Genomic DNA, 25120 nt, shown 5'->3' on the forward strand with positions numbered 1-25120 from the left:
GGGGCGGAGCCTGAGGAGGGCAGGGTTTGGGGAGGGGAGGGACTTCAATGCCATAGAGTCCAATTGACAAAGCGGCCATTTTCTCCAGGGGAACTGATCTCTATCGCCTGGAGATCAGTTGCAATAGCAGGAGATCTTCTGCTATTACCTGGTTGGCAACCTTGTGTGTGGAATTGTACCCCACTGAAGTCGCTGTTCTTCCCAGGCTCCATCCCCAAATCTCCACCAATTTCCCAACCTGGATCTGGCAATGCAACCCCCCATCCCTTGCCGAGGGGGGGGGACCTCGCAACCTGGGAGGGGCTGTGGCTCAGTGGCAGAGCATCTGCTTGGCATGCAGAAGGGTCCCAGGTTCAATCCCCGACATCTCCAGTTAAAGGGACTCGGCAGGTAGGGGATGTGAAAGACCTCCACCTGAGACCCTGGAGAGCCGCTGGCAGTCTGAGTAGACAATACTGACTTGGATGGAACAAGGGTCTGGTTCAGTATAAGGCAGCTTCATGTGTACCCCATGGAGGCCCCACCCTTTCCAGGCTGTACCCCCAAATCTTCAGGAATCTCCTAACTCAGATTTGGCAATGCTACATGGAAGAGGTCAGCAATTTGGGCCTTAGAAGAGGATGAGGTTGAACCAGAGAGAGCTTCTTTGGAAATCGGAGTTTAAGCATTTGTGAGTCAGAGACATTTCTGTGTATTCTCGAACGTTTGCCTCATGCGGCACATAACTGAGCAGCTGAGTCCTTCTCCCCCACCACCACCACCCCCGTACATGAAAATAAATATTCTCTATAGCAGGCTTGTAGTTTTCTGCTCTTCTGGTTCTTTTCATGCTCGCTAGGAGAGCCAATAAAATGTTTGAAAATTAATTAAGGCATGTGTGAAAACATCCCATCTGTCTAGAGGCCTTTTTCTTCTTTCTTTTTTTTACCTCCACCCGAATGTCTGTGGGCCTGTTCCTTTTTCTCTAGATGACGCAGGTCACGCGTCAGGAAATCCTCGGACTTTACCGCAAGATATTCCGAATAGCCAAAAAATGGCGGTCTGCGTCCGGGCAGATGGAGGAGACCGCAAAAGAAAAACAGTATATTATCAACGAAGCTAAAACGTTGTTCCAAAAGAACAAAAATGTAAGTGGACATATTTCTGGCGGGCTGCGTTGTTGAATAATGATATTTTCGCCTTAACATAAACATGGATTGAGAGTGGATCCTTCCACTGCTAAGTGGGGCGGCCGCAATTCCAAGCAGGGCTTCAAAGGAATAGAAAGGAGGGGGGGAATCAGCAAATTCCCTGCTAACCCTCTTGCCAAATCTGAGTAGTTTAATGGCTACAAGTAGGTGTCCAAAAATGCAGAAGACAAACAAGCACAGTTGTTTTTTAAGCTCAGAAGTTTTTGCCTATTTATATCGAACGTTGCAGTAAAAGTTGTGGCTCTTCTGTAATTAGCACAGCCAGGTCTTTTGGGAGACTAAACATCCTTAGGTTTTGGAAATAAATAAATGTTTAGAGTGGGTTTAACAAACAGCAGATAGAGCAGAGTCTTCGGCAATAAGGTTGACTTATAAGAACATAAGAAAGGCCCTGCTGGATCAGACCAAGGTCCATCAAGTCCATCAAGTCCAGCAATAATAATAAGAAGGAAGAAGAAGGAAGAAGAAAGAAGAAGAAGGAAGAAGAAGAAGAAGAGTTGGTCTTTATATGTCAACTTTCTCTACCACTTAAGGGAGACTCAAACCAGCTTACAATCACTTTCCCTTCCTCTCCCCACAACAGACAGCCTGTGAGGTCGGTGGGGCTGAGAGAGCTCTGACAGAGCTGTAACTTGCCCAAGATTACCCAGCTGGCTTCGTGTGTACGAGTGGGGAAACAAATCCACCTCCACTGCTCGTGTGAAGTGGGGAATCAAACCCAGTTCTCCAGATTAGAGTCCACCGCTCCAAACCACCGCTGTTTACTGCTACACCACAGTGCCCAACCAGGTGCCTCTAGGAAGCCACAAACAAGACGACTGCAGCAGCACCATCCTGCCTGTGTTCCACAGCACCTCATATAATAGGCATGCTCCTCTGATCCTGGAGAGAATAAGTATGCATCTTGACTAGTATCCATTTTTACTAGTAGCCATGTATAGCCCTCTCCTCCATGAACATGTCCACTCCCCTCTTCAAGCCTTCCACGTTGGCAGCCATCACTACATCCTGGGGCAGGGAGTTCCACAACTTAACTATGCGCTGTGTGAAGAAATACAGTGAAAGGAAAGGACAATGAAATGGGAAGAGCAGTCCCATAAAATCAGTGTCCTTCCTCATGTTACGGGGGAGGTCAGAAGGAAATTTGCTAAGGGTGGTTGGAGTCCCAGGACTAACTCCTGCACCTTCCGCTTTTAATTGTGCTTTCTCCTGTCCCGTTCAACCAGTTAACGGATCCTGAGCAGATTAAACAATGTGCAGAAGAGTGTGAGGCGAGGATCGAGATAGGACTTCATTACCAGATCCCTTATCCAAGGCCGGTGAGTAGGAATCCTCCTGATCTCCGCTTTGATGTCTTCGTGCCCTGACTCAGCAGAATTCTGCGGTACAGGCTAGACAGAAGCTGCCGAGGAGTGTCGTTGGCTGTTCCTCCTGTAATTAATTGGAAGCCCGTGAGTCAGAGCTCAGTTGAATCAGAGCTATCGTTGCTAACCTTCAAAGCAAACTTCCAGCTTCATTAACACGACGCTTTCAATTACAATAGAGCGTTAATTTTTTCAAATTTGTCGACATCAAAGGTCCAGAGCCGTTCACAGCCTGTACACGTCCTTCTGCCAGAGTGGTAGCGATCTCTCCCTCCATTTGCCAGAATCCAAAGTATTTCGGGTGGCTGATCCACAGACCGCAGCTTGAAAACCACTTGCCACTCAAGGTGTGTGTTCTGTGAAGTGCCGTCAAGTCGCTTCCGACTCATGGCGACCCTATGAATCAAAGTCCTCCAAAACGTCCTATCTTTGACAGCCGTGCTCAGATTTTGCAAATTGAGGGCTGTAGAGTCAATCCATCTCTTGCTGGGTCTTCCTCTTTTCCTGCTGCCTTCAACTTTTCAAGCATGATTGTCTTTTCCAGTGACTCTTGCCTTCTCACAATGTGACCAAAATACGATAGCCTCAGTTTAGTCATTTCAGCTTCTAGGGTCAGTTCAGGCTTGAAGAAATACTTCATTTTATCTGTTTTGAATCTCTCGCCCTCCACAGCACCCTATGTGTTCCACAGCACCTAATGTAAGAGCAATGCTCCTCTGATACTGTAGAGAATAGGTATGCATCATGACTAGTATTCATTTTGCTCCTTGTCTTTTTGCTTCACATAGATTCATCTGCCTCCCATGGGCCTTGCACACCAGCAAGGCCGTGCGTTGCGACATCAGGAAAAGCTGAGGAAACTTTCCAAGCCTCTCTACTTGAAGTCTCACGATGAAATTTCTTAATCCTGTACCAGACTGCAGCCCGTCGTGGCCCTGGACTGCCTGGCAAACACATTTCAGGCCAGCAAGCGTCAATGAAACTAGCGTCGTTTGCACTCACTCCCTCTTTCTCAGAGGTCAGACGTCCATCTGATCCTAGCGGGAGATGTGGGAAGGATGTACTCGAGCAGACTTGTCTTTGTAGAGACTCAACACAAATGACTCATCAATAAAAGTGAGAAGATTTCGGGTCAAGTAAGAGATGATATGAAAACCGAGCCTGACGTGTCTGATTGCTGTAGATCACTGTGTGTGCTGAAGGTTAATGGCTACTGAGGCTTTCAGAAAGACAGTGTGGTGCAGTGGTTAGCGTGCCAGATTAGGGCAAGAGTACCAGGTTCAAATCCCTGTTTGGCTATGAAATTCGCCAGTCCATCACTTTCTCTGCCTCACCTGTTTTACAGAATTGTTGTTTGGATCAAACAGGGGTGAGCTCTATCAGCCTGAGCTCCGTGGAAGAAACGTGGGGGAAATGCAACAGGTAGATGGAATTTGCCCGTAGAGAAGATGGAGAGATGTTCGGAGTGTATTTGGAGGCCCGGCTTTCTTGCCCAATGTCACTCACTGAGCATCCTCTGGGCTCCAGGACTGCCAAAGCCAGTAAAATCCATCATGTGTTGCGGAACACAAAGCTGTAATGTTTTGGTAACCTTTTTTTTTGTTTCAAAGTACATGTGAGCCTTGTGTGGTAGGCAGTGCCACCATTCAGTTCGTAAATGCTACCCCAAATCTCCTGTACTTAACAAGAAAGAGGCCCCCAGAAACATCACCTTAAAACTATAAAATTAAACTCCAATTGAAAACATAGAAGGTGCCCCAATTCAATAGAACCTATAAAAATATTCACTGAGGAGTATTTTTGTTAGTCTTTAAGGTGCAACTCGACTCTTGCTCTTTTCTACTACATTCACTGAGGAGGTTAGCAAAGATGGAAATCAGAGAGGCTAAATCCCTCCAAGGGACCTACCAGCCCAAGGCTGGGAAGAAGAAGAGTTTGTTTTTATATGCCAAGTTTCTCTGCCACTTAAGGGAGAATCAAACCGGCTTACAATCACCTTCCCTTCCTCTCTCCACAACAGACACCCTGTGAGGTAGGTGGGGCTGAGAGAGCTCTAAGAGAGCTGTGACCAGCCCAAGGTCACCCAGCTGGCTTCGTGTGGAGGAGTGGGGAAACAAATCCAGTTCCCCAGATTAGCCCCAGCAGCTCATGTGGAGGAGTGGGGAATCAAACCCGGTTCTCCAGATCTGAGTCCATTGCTCCAAACCACTGCTCTTAACCACTACACCACACTGGCTACAGCGCTGCAAAGTAACATTTTCAGAGGATGCAAGCATGTAAAATTCAACACGGGGCGGTCCAAACAACACAACTGCTACCTTGCACAAAGCCCAAGCATCAGCTATACAACACAGACCTGTGTGCCCAGATATCTGGTGGGCTTGGAGACCAGGCAGGCAGATCAAGTGGGCTGGGAAGTAAGACCCAAATTCACTCCTTTCGCCACGTGTGTGTGTGAGAGAAATATTGTCTGCAAGAGGCCATTATGTCATTCCAGCTCCAGGCTTCCCTTTTCACAGTTCTGAATTTCAAATCCAGTCCTCACCACACTGGTGTTTTGGAGCGTTGGACTCTGATCTAGAGATTTGATTGGTTTGATTCCTCCTCCACATGAACGGCGGAGGCTAATCGGGTAAACTGGATTTGTTTCCCCACTCCTACACCAAGCCAGCTGGGTGACCTTGGGCTAGTCACAGCTATCTCAGCCCCATCTCCCTCACAGGATGTCTGTTGTGGGGAGGGGAAGGTGACTGTAAGCCGGTTTGATTCTCCCTTAATGGGTAGAGAAAGCCGGCGTATAAAAACCAACTCTTCTTCTTTAATCATGTGCAAAGCGCTTTGAGCTCCTTCCGCAAGAGGCTCGATGGAAGCAGGAGGCCATTTTTCACACAGTTCAATTCAAGCTTCGGCATGGGAGGCTCTAAGGCCTAACCCAACCAGGGTGTGTCCAGAAGCACCTGAAAGTAGGAGAGTCAGAGTGTGTTTTCCCCCCCTTCCGGAGGGGCAAGCCCCTCTTCCCCCTCCCCTCTTCCGCTGTACTTCCCTTCCCTTCAAGTCTCTCCTTCTCCCATGCTTCAGATAGGCCACCAGCTTTTTATAAAACCGTCTTTTAAGTACCGCTGATACATTTGGGCGAGTCGAAGTACGAGGTCCTAATTTTTTTTAAAGCTGCAGATGGCTCCTGATTGGATTTAAAGTTGTCAAATTCGCCAGCCAACTAGCACTGCCGGGTTTCTGCTCTGAACCCGCCAAACTGGTTCCCCTTGAACTCAGCCCCGAGAGAGCAATGTGTACACCTGCCAACAACCCGGCAAACGTTGCTTGCAGAACTCGGCAAGCCTGGTTTTTCCCCGTATGTCTGAACGCGCCTTGGGGAAGAACCGTGGAGATGTAGAGCTGGAGTCAGCAGCCTCCTTCTTCAAATCTCAGTCCGAGATGACCCAGTTTTAGATTTGGGAACTGGACTTCTGGGCAAGTGGGAAAAGAAAGATCTTAATCATCCCATCTACCCTCCCCGCAATTATTTTTCTGTCTGTTGGAATTACTATTATGTGTGTGTGTGAAGTGCCATCAAGTTGCTTCCAACTCGTGGCGACCCTATGAATCAAAGTCCTCCAAAATGTCCTATCTTTGACAACCTTGCTCAGATCTTGCACATTGAGGGCTGTGGCTTCCTTTAATCCATCTCTTGTTGGGTCTTCCTCTTTTCCTGCTGCCCTCAGCTTTTCCTAGCATGACTGTCTTTTCTAGTGACTCTTGTCTTCTCATAATGTGACCAAATTACGATAGCCTCAGTTTAATCGTTTTTGCTTCTAGGGTCAGTTCAGGCTTGATTTGATCTATAACCCAATGATTTGTTTTGTTGGCAGTCCACGGTATCCGTAACACTGTCCTCCAACACATTTCAAAGAAGTCTACTATCTTCCTGTCAGCTTTCTTCATTGTCCAGCTTTCACACCCATGCATAGTAATAGGGCATACGATGGCATGAATTACTCTGATCTTGGTGGCCAGTGACACATCCTTACACTTCAGAAACTTTTCTAGCTCCTTCATTACTATTATACAGGTATGTAATTCCATTTGACTCTGCCATTTCTATATCCTGTTTTCAAATCCAGCTGTGCCTTCATCATCTCCAACAGCTGGCTTCTTCTCTGACAAGACCCTCACCCAGGTCAATACTCACCTGGGCTGCTGGTCTTCAACCTTTCCAGACCTGGGACCAGCTGAGCGTGAGACCCTTTGAGCCGTGAGCAAGCGACTGCAGACTCATGTGACTAGAAGTGATGACGCTCTGTGGTGTCAAGGGCAGGACCAACAGAACTCGGGAGAGGAAACAAGCTGAGCAGCAAAAGGTGTGCCGTAGTAAGGAACAAGCCAAGAATCAGAGCCATGGAGGAATCTCCTCCACTACTCAGTAGCCTTAGCTTGGCGTTCAGCGTGCATGCAAAGGAAGGAGGGGAGGGGCAATGGCTCAGTGGTAGAGCCTCTGCTTGATGGTCCTGACACCCAGGCTCAATCCCCAGCATCTCCAGCTAAAGGGACCAGGCGAGTAGGTGATGTGAGTAGACCTCTGCCGGAGGCCCTGGAGAGCCACTGCCGGTCTGAGTAGACAAGACTGACTTTGATGGACCAAGGGTCTGATTCAGTAGAAGGCGGCTTCATGTGTTCAAGGAAAGGTGTGAGGCCTTGCTCTCTGCACATGTGCCCTAGCAGAAGGCCATCTGAAAAGTCTGTAGAAAAAGAAGAGTTGGTTTTTATGCGCCGACGTTTTCTACCACTTAAGGCAAATTAAACTGGCTTACAATCATCTTCCCTTCCCCTCCCCACAACAGACAGTGAGATAGGTGGGGCTGAGAGAGCTGTGACTACCCCAAGGTCACCCAACTGGCTTCGTGTGAAGGAGTAGGGAAACAAATCCAGTCCAACAGATTAGCCCCCGCTGCTCATGTGGAGGAGTGAAACCAAACCCTGTTCTCCAGATCTGAGTCCACTGCTCCAAACCACTGCTCTTAGCCACTACATCTACAAGCAGCTGTGTAGGGGATCACAACCCAGCAGGTGGGGTCATGCAACCTCCTTGGGAGCCCCAACCCATGAGTCAGACCACTGGACCTGGATGTCTGCCAACCCTTCTTGGCTCGCTTTCCGTCCTGCCATGTACGTGTGTGTGTCTGTTCTTGAACGGTCACTAGCATGCTCCTAGCATCGCTAAGCGCACGATGTCTTGGAGCTGCTATGCCGTTGCAACCTGCTCCTGGATTTTTCAATTCGGCTCCTGTAGCACCTTAGAGAACAACAAGATTTTTCCGAGTGTATGCTTTTGAGAGTCAAAGCTCCCGACGTCAGACACTTTCTCGAAAGCTTACACCCTGACAACAGTTAAATTGTGGAACTCCCTGCCCCAGGATGTGGTGATGGCTGCCGACTTGGAAGGCTTGAAGAGGGGAGTGGACATGTTAATGGAGAGGGCTATCCATGGCCTACTAGTCATGATGCACACCTATTCTCTCCAGGATGAGAGGAGCATGCCGAATATATCAGGTGCTGTGGAACACAGGCAGGAGAATGCTGCTGCAGTCTTGTTTGTGGGCTTCCTAGAGGCACCTGGTTGGCCACTGTGGGAACAGACTGCTGGACTTGATGGACCTTGGTTTGATCCAGAAGGGCTTTTCTTATGTGGTGATGGCTACCATTGTGGAAGGCTTTCAGGGGGGAGTGGACTTGTTTATGGAGGAGAGGACTAATCATAGCTACTAGTCATGATGCGTACCTATTCTCTCCAAGATCAGAGGAGCACGCCTATTATATTAGGTGCTGTGGAACACAGGCAGGACAATGCTGCTGCAGTCGTCTTGCTTGTGGGCTTCCTAGAGGCACCTGGTTGGCCCCTGTGTGAACAGACTGCTGGACTTGATGGACCTTGGTCTGATCCAGCATGGCCTTTCTTATGTTCTTATATATGACAATCTCATTGGTGTCTAAGGTGCTACTGGATTCAAATCTAACTGTTCGACTGCTGACCCGCATGACTACCCTCTGAGACTATCTTCATGGATTCTTCGAGTAAGGGAGCGCGCTCTGGAAGCAGCAACCCCGTTCCCTCTAAAACCAAGATGGGAGAGGGCCCTTACAGATCGCTCTTGAGCATGGCTATGAATCAGAACCGTGGAGGAAAGCCCCAACAGAGGGCAAGGTGGCCAAAAAAGCGAAAAGGGGAGCAAATGGTTTGAAAACAAGTCTAAAGGCTATTGCGGGTGGACAGGGAGAAGGAGTGCCGGTTTCCAAAAGTGAGAAGATAAATCTTTTAATTGGAACGTGCCAGCACAGGGCATCCCAAACAAAATCAGTCATCTAGCTGGCAAAGCGCCGCCACTCCCCGATTGATCCAGTGCTTCTGAGGAAGGTCCGAGGGAATCTCAATGGAGAGGACGTAATTCGTGGAGTGCCCCGTGGTAGATAAGGTGCCTCTCCGGGCGCTGGTTTTGTAGACCGGGCATGTGTATATCCCCGCATGCAGGAAGGTCGAGCTCTCTCCAGGTTTCAGCCAAATGATGGGCAGAGAATCGTAAAGGATTTTGGGGGAAGACTCGCCAATGTTCATGGTTTCCCGGTCCCACCGGGCCCCTTCCAGGAAAAGTCCTTTCACGTAGGCCCCATCTTCGGGCATGGCCTCCATGCTGTGCTCCTGCCTGGTCATCTAAATTGTGGAAAGGAGAAGAAACAGGGTGTCAGAATGCCACCTCAATCCCACGGAAGGAATCAAGGATCACTCTGCATCAGTTACAAAAAGAAACCTTCATCGAGGAAAGTTATATGATCTCTTTAGGGCCAGTTCTCCAGTACCTCCACACTATCCTTGTGTTTTGTATATTATTTAGTAATGCTACAAAAGGTGTGCACTGTCCCTAGAAGCTCAAATGACTAAACTGAGGCTATTGTACTTTGGTCACATTATGAGAAGACAAGAGTCACTGGAAAAGACAATAAAGTTGAAGGCAGCAGGAAAAGAAAAAGAGCTAACATGAGATGGATGATGAAGAAGAAAAGTTGTTTTTTATATGCCAACTTTCTGTACCACTTAAGGAAGAATCAAACCGGCTTACAATCGCCTTCCCTTCCCCTCCCAACAACAGACACCCTGTGAGGTAGGTGGGGCTAAGAGAGTGTGACTAGCCCAAAGTCATTCAGCTGGCTTCATGTGGAGGAGTGGGGAAACAAATCGAGTTCACCAGATTATCCCCGCCGCTCATGTGGAGGAGCAGGGAATCAAACCTGGTTTCCCAGATTAGAGTTCACCGCTCCAAACCATCGCTCTTAACCACTACACCACGCTGACTCTATAAAGGCAACTATGGCCCTCAGTCTGCAAGAGCTGAGCAAGGCTGTTGACAACAGGATGTTTATTGATTTGCTTTGATTTTTATCCCGCTCTCGATCCCCAGTTTTGGAGGACGTTGATTTCATAGGGTCGTCGTGAGCCAGAAGCGACTTGAAGGCACTTAACACACACAAACACACACACACACACACAAGGTCTAGTTCTCAGTGAGATGGCAGACCTGTGCTTAGTTTGTATCATTTCAAACTGCAAACTGGGAGAGGGGAAAATCCCTCCATGTGGAACAGTAGCATATGAGGGCAAAAAGGTTTTAGCTCAACCTGACAGGCTAGTTTTCCACATGTAGGGGTTTAAAATACATACTCCATCATAGCCCTGCCTGTCGCTGTGCTGTCTGAAATTGTGCAGCCCCCAGCCATAGGTTGAACACCTCAAATGAGGGGTGAAGATGCGAGAAAAAAAGACAGTTCCTTTTGCCCCACATTCATTATGGGACCGGAAATCTGCCCTGGCCAGTGTGCACTGGCTACTAATGCCTTCTGTAGGCACAGGTAAGAAATATTTCTATCCAATTCCTGCAGTCGGAGCTGTCGGGAAGGTCTCCGGAGCATCTCCAAGGATTGCCTTTCATGCTTCCTTTTCTCCACTAGCCCCTGACAAGACTCTTCACTGGAAAGAATGCAGAGGAGTGTCAACAACAGCAACAAATGCCAGACTTTGGCCTCCCTGTCGGCTCACTGTAGATTTAATGCTCCCCGGACTTAATACTCCAAATCCGCTTCTACACAATTCTCCCCAGGCTTGTGTTGCGACAGGATGATGGCATCTCCTGACGGCTTGCTTTTCCTTCCCTCTCTTTTTTTCCCCGTTCGGCGTTAATACATGCCATCAATTATTTAATATTTCATAGACTATTATTGTCCTATGCGAAGGGATCAATTAAGTAGGAGAACGGCCTGTGGTTGTGGCCTCTGAAAGTTCTGACTGGACTGCCTCTGAGGGAGACGGAGAGAGAGAAAGAGAGAGAGAGAGAGAGACAGAAAAGCAAGTCCCTCTCTTCCCTCTGCAGGTTTGAGATGTTTTATGATTCCCTTGCTAACCAGTCTGTCTAAATTTGGATAATCTCCAGCAAGACTGGCTGATAGTAATGGAGGGAAGACAATTTTGGGAGGGTGTCCAGATACATTCTGGTCATCTCTTGCTTCGACCACAGCAATTACATCCTCCTGCTCACATCCCCATCATTTTTAAAAGGTAAAGGTAGACCCCTGTGCAAGCACAGGGTCATTACTGACCCATGGGGTGACATCACATCCTAATGTTTACTAGGCAGACAGTTACAGGGTGGTTTGCCATTGCCTTCCCCAGTCGTCTTCCCTTTACCCCCAGCAAGCTAGGTACTCATTTTACCGACCTGGGAAGGATGGAAGGCGGAGTCATTCTTGAGCCGGCGACCTGAAACTGACTTCCGTTGGGATCAAACTCAGGTTGTGAGCAGAGCTTCTGACTACGGTACTGCAGCTTACCCCTCTGTGCCACAGGGCCCTATTATTTACTTACTTATTTTTTACTTTTATATCTCGCCCTCCCCCCTGCATAGCAGGGCTCAGGGCGGCTCACAATGATAAACATAATACAATATAATTTAAACTGTTAGAAACACAACTATAATACACCTCATTCCCTCTAAAACGATGCATTCTCTGGGACTTAATAGTGATCTGAGAGCCCTGTCTCATTACCAATGCTGTTTTCTCCACGCCTGCTATCCCTCTGCATATCAACACAGCTAACCCCCAATCATGCCTGCTAATGCCATTTACTCGCTTTTGACATTTACTTTGCCATTGTGTGTCCAAATTCATTCTTCTCTCCTTAAGGATAGATGGACTCACATTCTAGCTGTATCTGAAGAAGTGAGCTGTGGCTCATGGAAGCTCACACCCCTGCCAGAAATTTTGTGAGTCTTTAAGGTGCTACTGGACTCTTGCTCTTTTCTACTGGCCCCTGCTAGGAAGAGATAGTTATGGCATATGTCCCTGATAACAGAGAAATCTCTCTGTCTCTCTTAATGAGATACCCATCAGACTTTGAAGAAGGTGTCGCCCTTCCAGCTGAAGGTAGATATGTGTGTGTGTGGGGGGAGCAGTTGGCAGCGGAAGGGGGCAGAGGCAACGAGAATCAAAGAGCTGGGAGTTTCTAGCTGGCGTTAACTGAAACTTGGGGTGCAGCTCTGGGAGGCGATCCAAGTTTCTCCCCGATGGAATCTTTTGACTCGGAGGAGTGCCTCTTCGCAGCCGTTTCTGCTCCGCTGATGGATTTGAAAAGAAGGACGGGATTACCAGCCCTCAGAGCTCTCTCGTCTGCGGTGGCGGAAAGTGCCGTCACGGCTGACTTCTGGCTACCTTGTGGGGTTTTCAAGGCGAGAGACGCTGGGAAGCGGCCCTCCGCGTAGGCTGAGAGGGTTCAGAGAGAATTGTGACTGGCCCAAGGTCACCCAGCAGGCTTCATGTGGAGGAGTAGGGAATTGAACCGTTCTCCAGATTAGAGTCCTGCAGCTCTTAACCACTACATCACACTGGCTGTCTACACCATGCTGGCTCTTGTCTACAGGAAACCAAACCCAGGTTAGCACTGGAACTCAATTCAGCCAGGATCGAACACACGCGACCGTGCGTTTTCGCCCAATGTCCAGGGAGCCCACAACAGTTTCAAAAATGGTTCTCTTGCACCGTAATCAACACAGAGACGGTGCAAAAGAGGTTCAGGGGCACTTTGGGTTCCATGTGAGGACATGTCCCTACGTACATTTCAAACAAGATGAAGTGGAGAGGAGAAAGATGCCTGTGGATACATTTCCAATCTCTTGTTTTATTGGTGGATATCAGGTTATTGTAGATTCTGTTCCCCGTGACCTTCACTGCCGGTTCCCAAGCACAGTTTGGCATAGCCCGCCCCTACCAAGCATGGCATGAAAACATTTTGCACACTTTACCTCAAATTCAAATCCAATATGATCAATTGGGATGGTGTATTTTCTAGCATAGTTCTGCGAAACGCCCGTCAAAAAAGACTGAGTAAAGTAGAACCCGGATATCCAAAACACATTCGGGGGTCCATGGTTGATCCAATCCTGCATTTCATGCAAAAATAAAATTAAAAGTATTTATTACAGGGATGGGGTGGAGAGAAACACCACAGACAAAGAGGCTGATCTTAACACAGATAGATCAGGACCAGGGGACACTTCCTTAGAATATAGCCGTTTCTTTCCCCCGCCCCCACTGTTCTGGGCTGGGGGGGGGGGAAATTCTGTGGCAAGTTGAGGGCTTCAGCTCTAAAGCTTGAGCCAGCCAGTATAAAAGGGTCTGTGTGCCGTGTGCGATCCTGCATTTTCATCCTGCCACTGCTGAATACCAGCATCTCCCACGAAGTGTCAGTTTAGGCACCAGCCCAACAGACAACTTTTTGTCTAGAGTCCGAGCCAACCCCTCTTTAAGAAAACGGGACAGTCGCCATTTGCTGGCTCCCGACTTGCCGGTCTGGATAAATTAATGCTGCCGCTCTAAACTGAAATTCAGGGAGCTATAATTCCCCTACCTCACCCCCACCCCAACTGGGATCTCTGGCTCTGCACTGCCGGGCTCTGAGCGGTGGACAGTAAAAGGCAAGAGTGAAAAAGAGCGAGAGAGATCAGTCCGTTCTGCACCCCCACACGACAGTTCCATTTGTGGGACTCCGATCTTGCCAAGGCCAAGGTCCAAGCCAGCGTGGTGTAGTGGTTAAGAGCGGTGGACTCTAATCTGGAGAACTGGGTTGGTTTCCCCACTCCTCCACATGAGCAGCGGACTCTAATCTGGAGAACCAAGTTCAATTCCCTGCTCCTCCACATGAAACCTGCTGGGTGAGCTTGGACTACACACAGCTCTCTCTGAACTCTCTCAGCCCCACCTACCTCATAAGAACATAAGAAAGGCCCTGCTGGATCAGACCAAGGCCCGTCAAGTCCAGCAGTCTGTTCACACAGGGGCCAACCAGGTGCCTCCAGGAAGCCCACAAACAGGACGACTGCAGCAGCACCATCCTGCCTGTGTTCCTCAGCACCCAATATAATAGGCCTGCTCCTCTGATACTAGAGAGAATAGTATGCAGCATGACTAGTATCCATTCTAACCAATAGCCATGAATACCCCTTTCCTCCATGAATATGTCCACTCCCCTCTTAAAGCCCTCCAAGCTGGCAGCCAACACCACATCCTGGGGCAGGGAGTTCCACAATTTAACTATGCGTTGTGTTAAAAAATACTTCCTTTTATCTGTTTTGAATCTGTCACCTTCCAGCTTCAGCAGATGACCCAATGTTCTAGTATTATGGGAGAGGGAGAAAAACTTCTCCCTGTCCACTCTCTCCAAACCATGCATAATTTTATAGACCTCTATCATGTCTCCCCTCAGCCGCCTTCTTTCCAAGCTAAACAGCCCTAAGCGTCTTAACCGCTCCCCATAGGACAGTTGCTCTAGTCCCCTAATCATTTTGGTAGCTCTTTTCTGCACCTCACAAGGTATCTGTTGTGGGGAGGGGAAGGGAAGGTGACTGTAAGCCGGTCTGAGTCTCCCTTAAGTGGTAGAGAAAGTTGGCATGTAAAAACCAATTCTTCTTCTTTGCTGCTGGGCCATTTTTCTGTTTGCAGAGAGATTTTAACATGAGGGGGAGAGCTATGGAGCTACATGCTTCTAAGGCCATTGATTTCAGAAGAAGAGTTGGTTTTTATATGCCGATTTTCTCTATCTTTTAAGGAGAATCAAACTGGCTTACAATCACCTTCCCTTCCTCACCCCACAACTTACAACGGAAGAGGTAGGTGAGGCTGAGAAAGCTCGAAGAGAACTGTGACTAGCCCAAGGTCGCCCAGCTGGAGGAGTAGGGAAACCAATCTGGTTCACCAGATTAGCCTCCACTGCTCATGTGGAGGAGTGGGGACTCAAACCCGGTTCTCCAGATTAGAGTCCACTGCTCCTAACCACCACACCACGCTGGCTCTTCAGTGGACTTTACACAGGAGTAACACTGCTTAGAAATCAGAAGGAGACTGAGACTGGGAAGGGCAGCCATGAAGGAGCTAGAAAAGATTTTGAAGTGTAAGGATGTGTCACTGGCCACCAAGACTAGATTAATTCATGCCATCGTATTCCCTATTAGTATGTATGGGTGTGAAAGCTGGAGATGCCAAGAACTGAAAGTCTTTCTGCATGCAAAATAGGTGCTGTGAACTGTTACCCTCATCAGAGGAATTTACAGTTTATCTGGGCGTGTAAGAAACCACTCAAGAAGATTGTTTTTGCTCTCGGGATGGGATACCTTTAAATTTATTTACTTAAGAGATTTGGTAATGCTACATTCTTAATCAACTGATTCTCAAGGTAGCCGACACAAAACTGATCAAAAACAATAAAAAGTTGTATTTATTTATTTAAATTTTATATCCCCCACTTTACAACTATAGCACACTAAAACACACTACAAGTAGAATAGCAACGTTAAAACAATTCCAGCAAAGAACAGTCTCTACCTATCCATAAAATAAATTACGCATTATCTGAACACAATTAAAGGCCGGTACCAAAGCAGCGATAAATAAGAAACCAATTGGCAACATTGCAAATTTAAAAAGAGCAATTGCCAGTGTGATTCTGAATAAATATAAGCACAAGTAAATAAATATAAAACCAAAACGCAGTGTAAGATAGCATAATAATTGATACCAAACAGGGCCAAATTAAACAAAACCAAAGAGCAGGATGTAAAAAATTGACCCCTGAAATCTTTAAATAACCGGTTTTTGCCTTCCTCTAGGCATGTAGTAGGGGGTCACTGGGGGCGTGGGGAGGAGAAGGTAGTTGTAATTTCCGGCACTGTGCAGGAGGTTGGACTGGATCAGGGCTTCTTAAACTTTTTTCATTTGCGACCCCTTTTCGCCCGAGAAATTTTTACACAACCCCGGGTATATAGGTACATAAAATAGGTATACAAACCAAACATTTACTGATAATAAATCATGAAGAAATTTATTTTAAAACAATTCTTTGGTACACATATAATTTTACCATTTATGAAAGGCGAAAGCAACTTTTTTAGTGACCCCCGCATTCAGTTATGCGACCCCATATGGGGTCGCGACCCACAGTTTAAGAATAATAGAATCGTGTGTGTAAAGTGCCTTCAAGTCGCAGCCGACTTATAATGACCCCTTTTTGGGGGGTTTTCATGGCAAGAGACTAACAGAGGTGGTTTGCCAGTGCCTTCCTCAGCACAGCAACCCTGGTCTTCCTTGGTGGTCTACCATCCAAATACTAACCAGGGCTGACCCTGCTTAGCTTCTGAGATCTGACGAGATCAGGCTAGCCTGGGCCAACCAGGTCAGGGCATAGAATCATAGAGTTGGAAGGGACCACCAGGGTCATCAAGTCCAACCCCCTGCACAATGCAGGAAATTCCAAACTACCTCCCCCACACACACCCCTAGTGACCAGAAGATGGCCAAGATGCCCTCCCTCTCATCGTCTGCCTAAGGTCACAGAATCAGCATTGGTGACAGATGGCCATCTAACCTCTGCTTAAAAACCTCCAGGGAAGGAGAGCTCACCACCTCCCGAGAAAGGCTGTTCCACTGAGGAAATGCTCTAACTGTTAGAAAATTCTTCCTAATGTCAAGACGGAAACTGTTTTGATTTAATTTCAACCCGTTGGTTCTGGTCTGACCTCCTAGGGCAACAGAAAACAACTCAGCACCATCCTCTCTGTGACAGCCCTTCAAGTACTTGAAGATGGTTCTCCTATCCCCTCCTCTCCAGGACTTGGTCTCCAGACCCCTCACCATCCTCGTTGCCCTCCTCTGGACACGTTCCAGCTTGTCTACATCTTTCTTAAACTGTTTCCTTATTTCCTTTATATAAAGAAATGTATATATATAAAGAAATTTATTTTAAAACCAATTCTTTGGGGCACATATAATTTTACCATTTATGAAAGGAGAAAGCAATTTTTTTGTGACCCCCGCATTCAGTTATGCAACCCCATATGGGGTCACGAGTCGCGACCCACAGTAAGAAGCTTTGGACTAGATGGCCCCTGAAGTCCCTTCCAGGTCTATGTTTCTAACTGATCGCTGATGCAAACCTACTCTTGGCGGTGGGATCTGCACTTCAAAACTCTCTGGCGTACCTGGAAGAAGGCCAGCCGCGTGAGGAGGTCAGAGACGTAACTCCCCATCGGCTTCAGCGATGGGTAGGACTTGGCCGCCCACATCGGCGGCACTTTGCCAACCAGCATGCTGTTGAAGACATCCTCCAGCTCCGAAGACATCAGCACTTGGCCCTTGATGGCTTTGCCCAGGCTGATCAGGCTGCTCCGCACGACCTCGGTAAGCCTGCCATGAAAGCAAACGAAGCTCGACCAATCACTCAGATCTTTATTTCGATACAGAATCAGCTCCATGCATAAGTAAAAGGCAATGAAATTAAAGTGAGATTAAGCGTATGGATTCCTATTACTATGTATGGGTGTGAAAGCTGGACAATGAAGAAAGTTGATAGGAAGAAAGGAAATTCCTTGGGAATGTGATGTTGGAGGAGAGTGTTACGGATCCCCTGGACCGCCAAGAAAACAAATCAGTGGGTTATAGATCAAATCAGGCCTGAACTGACCCTAGAAGCTAAAATGACTGAGGCTGTCGTATTTTGGTCACATTATGAGAAGACAAGAGTCACTGGAAAAGACAGTCATGCTAGGAATAGCTGAGGGCAGCAGGAAAAGGCGAAGACCCAACAAGAGATGGATTGACTCGATAAAAGATGCCGCGGCCCTCAATTTGCAAGATCTGAGCAAGGCTGACAAAGATAGGACATTTTGGAGGACGTTGATTCATAGGGTCGCCATGAGTCGGAAGCGACCTGATGGCACTTAACACACACAAGTGTATTAATAGTAGATAACAATATTAATAATAATACATTTATATAAAGAATAAGCAGAAGGAGGAAGAGGAGGAGGTTTTTATATGCCAACTTTCTCTACTACTTAAAGAAAAATCAAACCGGCTTACAATCACCTTCCCCTTCCCCACAACAGACACCCTGGGGGGTAGGTGGGGCTGAGAGAGCTCTAAGAGAGCTGTGACTAGCCCCAAGGGCTTTGTGTGGAGGAGTGGGGAAACCAACCCGGTTCACCAGATTAGCCTCCGCTGCTCATGGGGAGGAGAGGGAAATCGAACCCGGTTCTCCAGATTAGAGGGGAGGTTGTGCCATCTGGGGAGGGGCTGTGGCTCATTGGTAGAGCAATCCCTGGCATCTCCAGTTAAATGGACTAGGCAGGTAGGTGATGTGAAAGACCCCCTGCCTGAGACCCTGGAGAGCCGCTGCCAGTCTGAGTAGACAATACTGACTTGGATGGGCCAAGGGTCTGATTCAGTACAAGGCAGCTTCATGTGTTAATCTATGGAATAAGATTATGGACCTCAGTCAGACGTTTACGTATCCCACCCATACGGAGACAGAATTTGGCTACTTGGGTGGTTATCTCCCAAGAAGAGTCTGCGAGGAGTAGGGAAACATAAAATTCTTCAGATCCTCCAGGAAAGGTTGATAGAACGGTGACAATATATTGCGATCAAATATCTTTGTAAAAAGAGCAATGGGGCAAGACGTTCTATGGTTTCCACTTAGAAACAAAGCTGAAAATCATGAGATTCATCTTTGGTTTCCGGTATTGATTTGGTCTGCTTCAAAGCCCACTGAAAGCCAAGAAAAGACTCCTGCCAATTCGAGGAAACCTTAGCATTCGACCCATGGAAAATGGAGTGAGGTTCTTGCTGTCAATTATAAGGGTTCTGGAAAAGGGACAAAAAGGGTAGCTGAAAAATTATCAGGCTATCTTCTGCTCAGCAAAGTCCCTTCAGCCAAAGGACGGAGTTGGAGGATGATTCCATCAGCTGGTGGAAGGCTCCAAACTTCGCTGGGCGGAATAATTGGATACAGGCTAGTATCTCTTTTCTTGCTGGGCACACTCGGAGGAAGGGAAGTTATTTCTCCAAGTGACCTACCACTGAGGCAACCCATTTGGGGAATGTTCCCAACCTCTGCCCAATTCTTGGTCCCCCAGGATCCAGCTCCGTATTACATTGTCTGTATTGGTTTTAAAGTGTTTGTAAGCTGCTTTGGTGTTTCGGCTGTACAGGTGGGGTACAAACACTGCCAACGCATGCGGAAGCGACCGGAATCCTACCTGTTGAATCTGATCAGTTCTTGCCTCAGGACCGTATTCATGGACTCCTGGTAAAGCACCGGATACTTTGCCATCACACTTTCCAAGTCAAAATCGTTCGGTAGCTTGGAAAGGATATCCTGTGCCAATTCCTCAACAGTTTCCTGCAATCAGGAAATTTGGGTGAATCTCAAAAACCTCCTGTTCTGTAGAGCCACCTTCATCTATAAATTGGTTCTTCAGTTTTTAAAAACATGGCTGGTACTACTAGGTTTCTTTTGCTTCACTTACGCCAAACGTGTTGCTGGCAGGATGTAGTAGAAGTCACATCTAATCACAAGGTTGGTATTTTTTCCTCCATGTATGTAAAGTAAAAGGTAAAGGTCCCCTGTGCAAGCACCGGGTCATTCCTGATCCATGGGGTGACGTCACATCCCAACGTTTACTAGGCAGACTTTGTTTTTACGGGGTGATTTGCCAGTGCCTTCCCCAGTCATATTCCCCTTTATCCCCAGCAAGCCGGGTCCTCGTTTGACCGACCTCGAAAGGATGGAAGGCTGAGTCGACCTTGAGTCGGCTACCTGAAACAGACTTCCGTCGGGATTGAACTCAGGTCGTGAGCAGAGCTTGGACTGCAGTACTGCAGCTTGCCACTCTGCGCCATGGGGCTCCGTGTATGACATACAAGGAACTATTTACTAGAGATGCACACAATAAACCTTGGATGTCATCTCTCAAGGACCTTTTATGGCTGGGTGTTTACCTCACCGTCACCCCTCCGACGACTTTGGGTGTTCGTTTTGATTATGCATGCAGTTTCCAACCGTCAGAGGTCACCTCATTCTCCCCCTGCCTTTCCCTGCGTTTTCAGGGACCTGTTTTACCTCGAATTTCAAAACGCGGGGAAACGCAGGGGGAGAGAGAGGCGACCTCTGAATACCGGAGCCCTCCATAGAGCGGACACCCCCAAACTGGACTTCAGAGGCACACTGCTTTGGAACATGGAGGTTCAATTTAGCCACTGCAGCCGACAGCCACTGTTAGACATTATCTTCCCTTTGTCTGGGCCTCCTTAGAACCACATCCGAGCCAGTGGCTATAGCTGCGTCTTGTTGCAGCAGATTCCATAGGAGCATTACGCCCAACGTGACGAAGGGCTTTGTTTTGTTTTTTAGAGCGGAGGAGAGCTACTAAACAACAGCCAGCTGGGCCCAAATGCCAAAAACACAGACCAAACCCTACAGCAAACACAAAGATCAACTGCCGAGCAGGCGTGGGCTGTCTGTATCTTTGTTTTCTTACCTGCGGGGATTTGCCTCCTCCCCCTGCTTGCCTGGGCAGAGTCAACAAGATGCTGCTGAAAAGCAGGTTGGTTTCTTGGTTATCCTTGGTGATATCTGCATTCTCGTGCAGACCGAAGACTCCAGGGTGGGTCGTGATTGGCAGGCTCCGCAAGTAATCTATGTAAGACTGTAACGTAAGATTGTTCTTATAACCGCCGGGGGGGTGGGGGACAGAAACCGGCTTGCTCGAGAGTCAGAGTAAATACACCGGCCCCCAGGTGCTTTGGGGTGCTCTAGATCAGGCCCACCGTAAGCGCTTCAGCGGTAAAATCTGAATCAGCCCTCGCGGGCCAATGAACACTCCCCCTCTCCCATGGCAATTAATTAACTTTTGTCATTATTTAAACAGGACACCGACAATGAAGAAGGGGAAAAAACTTACCCCTAAACAACCAAATTAAGTACCCAAAAGGTCAAGAAATAAATAAATAAATAAACATCCAAGGCCAAAGGTTTTGCAATCTAAAAAATATGTATATATTCACTTCAGGATAAAATCTAATACCACGTATAACACATATAGGGCCCTGCACACGCCTACCAAATTGACATGCTCATATGACACAATAAGACATTAAATCACTCTGTTGACTCTGAAGAAGGCTGTGTGGCCGAAATGCGTACGGTCAGAGTCCAATGGCGTGGTTTTATGTCTTATTTGCCATTTATGCAGGGTCAATTCCGCTCCTCGCTCAATGCTGATTTTTTAAACCCGACCTTTAAAATGACTATTCACGATCCCGATGCAAGAGGAGAAAGTCAAACAAATTCCACCCCCCACTCGCCTGCTCCTTCGTTTCTTCGTTTGCATAGCCATTAACAGTAGTCGTTTGCACAGCTAAGCAGAGGCTGGGATTCTGCATGCTTCCTTCAGTGAATGCTTCGAGGCGGGGGCGGCACAAATGCAAAAGGTCGCATTAAAGGGGCTCTTAAGAAATGTGAAGCAGGTATGCGCTGGCTTCGCAATGATGTTTGGAATGATGGTTCAGTGTGAAGAAATAAAAAAAATATGCAAGGCACTTCAGCCTGGAACGCGCTGCTAATTACCAAGCATAAACAGCCATTGTGTTATACGAGCATGTCAATTTGGTAGGCGTTTGCAGGGCCCCTATATGTGTTATACGTGGCATTAGATTTTATCCTGAAGTAAATATATACATATTTTGTACTGACATAATTTTTAGATAGTATAACCTTTGGCCTTGGACATTTATCTATCTATTTTTTCTCGACCTTTTGGGTACTTAGTTCTTTATATAGGACCATTGGAGTTTTTACAGTCCCCTCTGGCCAGGAGCTTACATTTGAAACACCCCGACAAGGGAAGGCGACCAAGGGGTAAGGTGGGGAGAAGCGTCATGCATGCTTGGGACCTCAGCACCCACAACGTGTGCTCGGATCAGACCGCGCGTCCTCCTCTTTGGGCCGTTACCTGGTATGTCCCGAAGGGCGGTATATAATAGTCCTCTTCGGGAGAAAGCTTGTATTTCTCCTGGACTTCTATATCTTTGCAGTAGACGATAGAAAGAAGGGAGAGAAGGAGGCGTCGGTCCTTATCATCAGTTACTCTCCCACCGTAGTTACATTCCCCTGGGTATGTCAAGAGTCCACAAGGACAAAAAAGAGAGAGAGAGAGAGAGAGAGAAAGAAAAGTTATGTCTGCAGAAAATATAACCTTGATTGGTGGGCAGAAGGGTTGCCAACCTCAAGGTAGTAGCTGGAGATCTCTTGCAATTACAACTTATCTCCAGCCGATAAAGATCAGTTCACCTGGAGAAAGTGGTCGCTTTGGCAATTGGACTCTACGGCACTGAAGTCCCTCCCCTCCCTCCTCAGGCTCCGCCCCCAAAACCTCCCGCTGGTTGCAAGAGGGACCTGGCAACCCTAGTGGGGTGGGGTGGAGGAGACATAGATCAGGTCTGTGGGGGTAGAAGAGGTGTTCAACCCTTTCATCTGCTTCCCCAGCCTCGGAGCCAGCATGGTATAGTGGTGACGAGTGAAAGACTAATCTGGAGAACCGGGTTCAATTTGCCACTCCTCTAAGTGAAACATGCTGTGTGATCTTGGGCCAGTCGCGGTTCTCTCTGAACTCTCTCAGCCCACATGGAGGCAGGCAATGGCAAATCGCCTCCCAACGTCTCTTGCCTTGAAAACCCTACGGGGTCGTCATAGGTCAGCTGTGACTTGAAGGCACACACACACACACACACAGAGTCTCAATTGACCTCCCACCGAGAGCTGCAGATACCTGCAGGGAAACAGCAGGGGAGGGAGTTATTCCCCCATTTTTGCTGCTGCACATTCACAGAATCGAGCGGGTGCAGAGGAGAGCGATGAGGTTAATCAGGGGCCTGGAGACCAAGCCCTACGAGGAAAGGCTGAGGGAGTTGGGAATGTTTAGTCTGGAGGAGGCTGAGGGGGGACATGATTGCTCTCTTTAAGTATTTGAAGGCAGGGAGGGCAGGGAACTGTCCCTGTTGGCAGCAGAGGAGAGGACTTGCAATAATGGGTTTAAATTGCGGGCGGAAAGGTACCGGCTGGATATTATGGAAAACTCTTTTTACAGTAAGAGTTGTTCGACAGTGGAATCGGCTACCTAGGGAGGTGGTGAGCTCCCCCTCATTGGCAGTCTTTAAGCAGAGGCTGGACAAACACTTGTCAGGGATGCTCTAGGCTGATCCTGCATTAAGCAGAGGGTTGGACTAGATGGCCTCTTTGGACCCTTCCAATTCTATCATTCTATGATTCTATAATACTCCCCCTCCCTACTTCGTTAAAAACCTGAATGTGTCGTTTGGCTGTTAGTGGCACAAAGTTGGTGTATAGTATTCAAGTGCTGTATAAATGGGTTTTTTAAAAGGGCATAAAATGTCATACAAGTACGCCGACCGGGAACACCAGCAATGTAAGCGGGGGAAATGAAAAGGCTCACAATGACAGCAGAGGAAAACGAAGAGGGGACATTCCCCCCTACACACACACACACATACAAGTCGTGCCCACAGATCCCCTAGTGCAGCGCCCACACCTGTTAGATAGGTCAGAGCTTCAAACGGGACCTCTTCGTATTCATTCAAAAACATCTGGATCTGCCGCATGCTGATTCTGAGGTCGGACTCGTTGAACTCATACGGAATGTTCCAACCTGTCCGGTTCAGGGGGAAAAGCAACGAGAGCACACCACCAGTTAGCTTTGTTCTGAAAATAATATCATTGGCAAACAATAAAATGCCATTAAAGGCTAATGGTCTCAGGCAGCCAGAATGAAGCCCCGGGGAAATCCGGCAGCCAAGTGGGAGATATTTAGCTTTTAACTATCTTCTCTTCCGATGCAGTAACGCATTCCAGGTTACCAGGAGTCCAAATTACCACGGTTAAACGTTACTAACGTGCCCCCTAGCTGTCGTTTTGGAATCACCCAAGTTCCAAACTGAACAGCTGCCTTTGGACGGGCATGCCTTAGTTAATTTGAACAGCAGCTGTTCCGGGAGGGCCACCTAGGAGATTTTGAATGGCTCAGGCCTGCGGGCTGACAATGGAAAGCGAAAGACAAGACACATTGGAAAGGAGAAGAAAGGAGAGCCAAACTGAAGGAGGCTCACTTGGGGAAAGCCAGCGTGGATGCTAGAGATGCCTGAAGGGGGCATTTGGCCGACATCAGACAAATTATAGTATTATATTGATTACAGTAAGAAGAGAGTCACAGCTCAGGTGTCCTACAGGTCAGTCCTAAGCAGTGTTGTGTGTGTTAAGTGCCGTCAAGTCGCTTCCGACTCATGGCGACCCTTTGAATGAAAGTCCTCCAAAATGTCCTATCTTTGACAGCCTTGCTCAGATCTTGCAAACTGAGGGCTGTGGCTTCCTCTATTGAGACAATCCATCTCTGGTTGGGTCTTCCTCTTTTCCTGCTGCCCTCAACTTTTCCTAGCATGACTGTCTTTTCCAGCGTCTCTTGTCGTCTCATGATGTGACCAAAATATGACAGCCTCAGTTTAGTCATTTTAGCTTCTAGGGTCAGTTCAGGCTTGATTTGATCTATAACCCACTGATTTGTTTTTTTGGCAGTCCACGGAATCCGTAACACTCTCCTCCAACACCACATTTCAAAGGAATAAAGATTTTCTTCCTATTAGCTTTCTTCACGGTCCAGCTTTCAGACCATAGGGAATACGATGGCATGAATTAATCTAGTCTTGGTGGCCAGTGACACATCCTTACACTTCAAAATCTTTTCTAGCTCCTTCATGGCTGCCTTTCCCAGTCTCAATCTCCTTCTGATTTCTAAGCAGTGTTACTCCTGTGTAAAGTCCACTGAAAAACGAGCGTGGTGTGGTGGTTAGGAGCAGTGGACTCTAATCTGGAGAACCGGGTTTGATTCCCCACTCCTCCACATGAGCGGTGGAGGCTAATCTGGTGAACCAGATTGGTTTCCCTACTCCTCCAGCTGGGCGACCTTGGGCTAGTCACAGTTCTCTTCGAGCTTTCTCAGCCTCACCTACCTCTTCCGTTGTCTGTTGTGGGGTGAGGAAGGGAAGGTGATTGTAAGCCAGTTTGATTCTCCTTAAAAGATAGAGAAAATCGGCATATAAAAACCAACTCTTCTTCTGAAATCAATGGCC

The 25120-nt window shown here is 47.7% G+C and overlaps 2 protein-coding genes across 2 annotated transcripts in view; one reads left to right on the plus strand and one right to left on the minus strand.

Moving 5' to 3' along the window:
* Positions 1 to 968: 968 nt before the first annotated feature.
* On the plus strand, positions 969 to 3459 carry LYRM1 (LYR motif containing 1). Its single transcript, XM_056866445.1, has 3 exons — positions 969 to 1127; positions 2417 to 2509; positions 3343 to 3459. Exons 1-3 carry the CDS (start codon positions 969 to 971, stop codon positions 3457 to 3459), a joined length of 369 nt encoding a protein of 122 aa, XP_056722423.1.
* A 5444-nt stretch (positions 3460 to 8903) lies between these two features.
* DNAH3 (dynein axonemal heavy chain 3) overlaps positions 8904 to 25120 on the minus strand; it is a 112635-nt gene continuing 96418 nt past the window's right edge. Inside the window, exons 54-60 of the mRNA XM_056866607.1 lie at positions 23530 to 23646; positions 21934 to 22091; positions 20461 to 20628; positions 19180 to 19322; positions 17122 to 17326; positions 12895 to 13032; positions 8904 to 9257 (exon numbers count right to left, since the gene is read on the minus strand). Of these exons, the coding sequence (XP_056722585.1) occupies positions 8904 to 9257; positions 12895 to 13032; positions 17122 to 17326; positions 19180 to 19322; positions 20461 to 20628; positions 21934 to 22091; positions 23530 to 23646 (1283 nt within the window). The remainder of the gene's footprint in view (positions 9258 to 12894; positions 13033 to 17121; positions 17327 to 19179; positions 19323 to 20460; positions 20629 to 21933; positions 22092 to 23529; positions 23647 to 25120) is intronic.

This window comes from Euleptes europaea, chromosome 21, assembly GCF_029931775.1.
Source record: "Euleptes europaea isolate rEulEur1 chromosome 21, rEulEur1.hap1, whole genome shotgun sequence".
Taxonomy (NCBI): domain Eukaryota; kingdom Metazoa; phylum Chordata; class Lepidosauria; order Squamata; family Sphaerodactylidae; genus Euleptes; species Euleptes europaea.